The sequence below is a fragment of the Cynara cardunculus genome, assembly GCF_001531365.2.
Source record: "Cynara cardunculus var. scolymus isolate 2C chromosome LG 15, CcrdV1, whole genome shotgun sequence".
Taxonomy (NCBI): Eukaryota; Viridiplantae; Streptophyta; class Magnoliopsida; order Asterales; family Asteraceae; genus Cynara; species Cynara cardunculus.
Window position 1 is genome coordinate 13801198 of NC_037542.1, and position 1543 is coordinate 13802740.

Below are 1543 nucleotides of genomic sequence, written 5' to 3' on the forward strand. Positions count from 1 at the left end.
GACAAAAAAAAACAAATTGCCCATTTTGCTTGGTAGGAAAGCATTTGGGTAATGATTGTTGGACGTTAACTGCAAAATGTGAAGCACATAACCATGACTTTGCATTACATCTGGAGGGTCATGCATATGCAAGACGACTATATGAAACTCAAGCTCGATATTGCATGCTTTCATCAGTGCCAACTCTTTATCTACAAAGTAATCTTTTAGCACCGGGAAAAACAATATTACATGCTTTCATCAGTGCCAACTCTCTATCTGTGACGATCACACGTGGATAAAGACATCCTTCCATTAACGATTGTAGACAATTTAATGCCCAAGTATAATTGGATATCTTTTCCTTGTGCATAAAGACAAATGCTACACAAAATGTCTTATTAGTTGAAGTTACACCAACAATTTCAAGGAGAGACATCTCAAACCTGTTCGTTTTATAGGTGGCATCCATCAACAACACGTGTGGAAATGCGCGCCATATCTCCAATGATCTAGGATGAGCAAAGAATAAATCTTCTAATTCATTGGTCGAGTTATTTTCCCGATCATAATATACGTAGCCTTCATCTTGTAAAAATGACATCACAACTTGCATTGGAGTTCTACCTGCATTCTTCTTAAGTCGAAGTTTCTGGCATTGATTGTATATCGTCTTTTTTGTAGACACATTATCTGGATACTGCTGTTTGATTGTTGATAAAATACTTCTAGGTTTCACATTGTTGGCCGACAAATCTTCCACCAATCTAGCTTGAGTTTCAGATAGTCGTCTTGCATATGCATGACCCTCCAGATGTAATGCAAAGTCATGGTTATGTGCTTCACATTTTGCAGTTAACGTCCAACAATCATTACCCAAATGCTTTCCTACCAAGCAAAATGGGCAATTTGTTTTTTTTTTGTCACAGTATGCTTACCGGAGGTTTTGTTACCTTTGTGTATACCTCCACAATCACATTGCAATACAACTTTAGATGGATACCCACATGAGTCACTTTTGCTTCTTTTGATAACAATAACAAAACCAAGTGAAAATGCCACATTGCGTACCCAATCAATTAGATCTTGACGAGAATTAAATACCTGAAATWGACTTTTTTTAAGTTACAACTACTAGTTATACCATATAATTTAACAAGAATARATGAAACTTAAAGATACCGTATCGGTAGAAAATGCAGACGGTTGAGGGTTTCCGTAAGCTCCAGTTGATTTGTTTGCCATTGAATATTTGCTCATGTAAATGCAGCTTTCCTTTTTTCACTGAAATATAGTTTTCATATATGATTGAAGAACGAAGAGTTTTGATATATGATTGAAGAACGAAGAGTTTTGATATATGATTGAAGAAGGAAGAATTTTGGTTAAATAAGTCAACTAAAGAATAGTACCTTTCTCATTTACCACTCATTTATAATTGAGTTATGTGGCTGAGAATTCTTCTTGGAATATATAAATAAATAATTAAAATTTATTAATACAATAAAATAATTAAAATTTAACCTTTTAATATTTTTAGTTTTCACCCTTTAATAACTAAGAA

The 1543-nt window shown here is 33.9% G+C and overlaps 1 protein-coding gene across 1 annotated transcript; it reads right to left on the reverse strand.

Moving 5' to 3' along the window:
• Nucleotides 1–187: 187 nt before the first annotated feature.
• On the reverse strand, nt 188–1224 carry LOC112528564 (protein FAR1-RELATED SEQUENCE 5-like). Its single transcript, XM_025139586.1, has 3 exons — nt 1162–1224; nt 945–1083; nt 188–867 (listed from the first exon to the last, which is right to left on the reverse strand). The coding sequence occupies exons 1-3, from the start codon at nt 1222–1224 to the stop codon at nt 188–190; spliced, it is 882 nt and encodes a 293-aa protein (XP_024995354.1).
• Between the last annotated feature and the right edge of the window lie 319 nt (nt 1225–1543).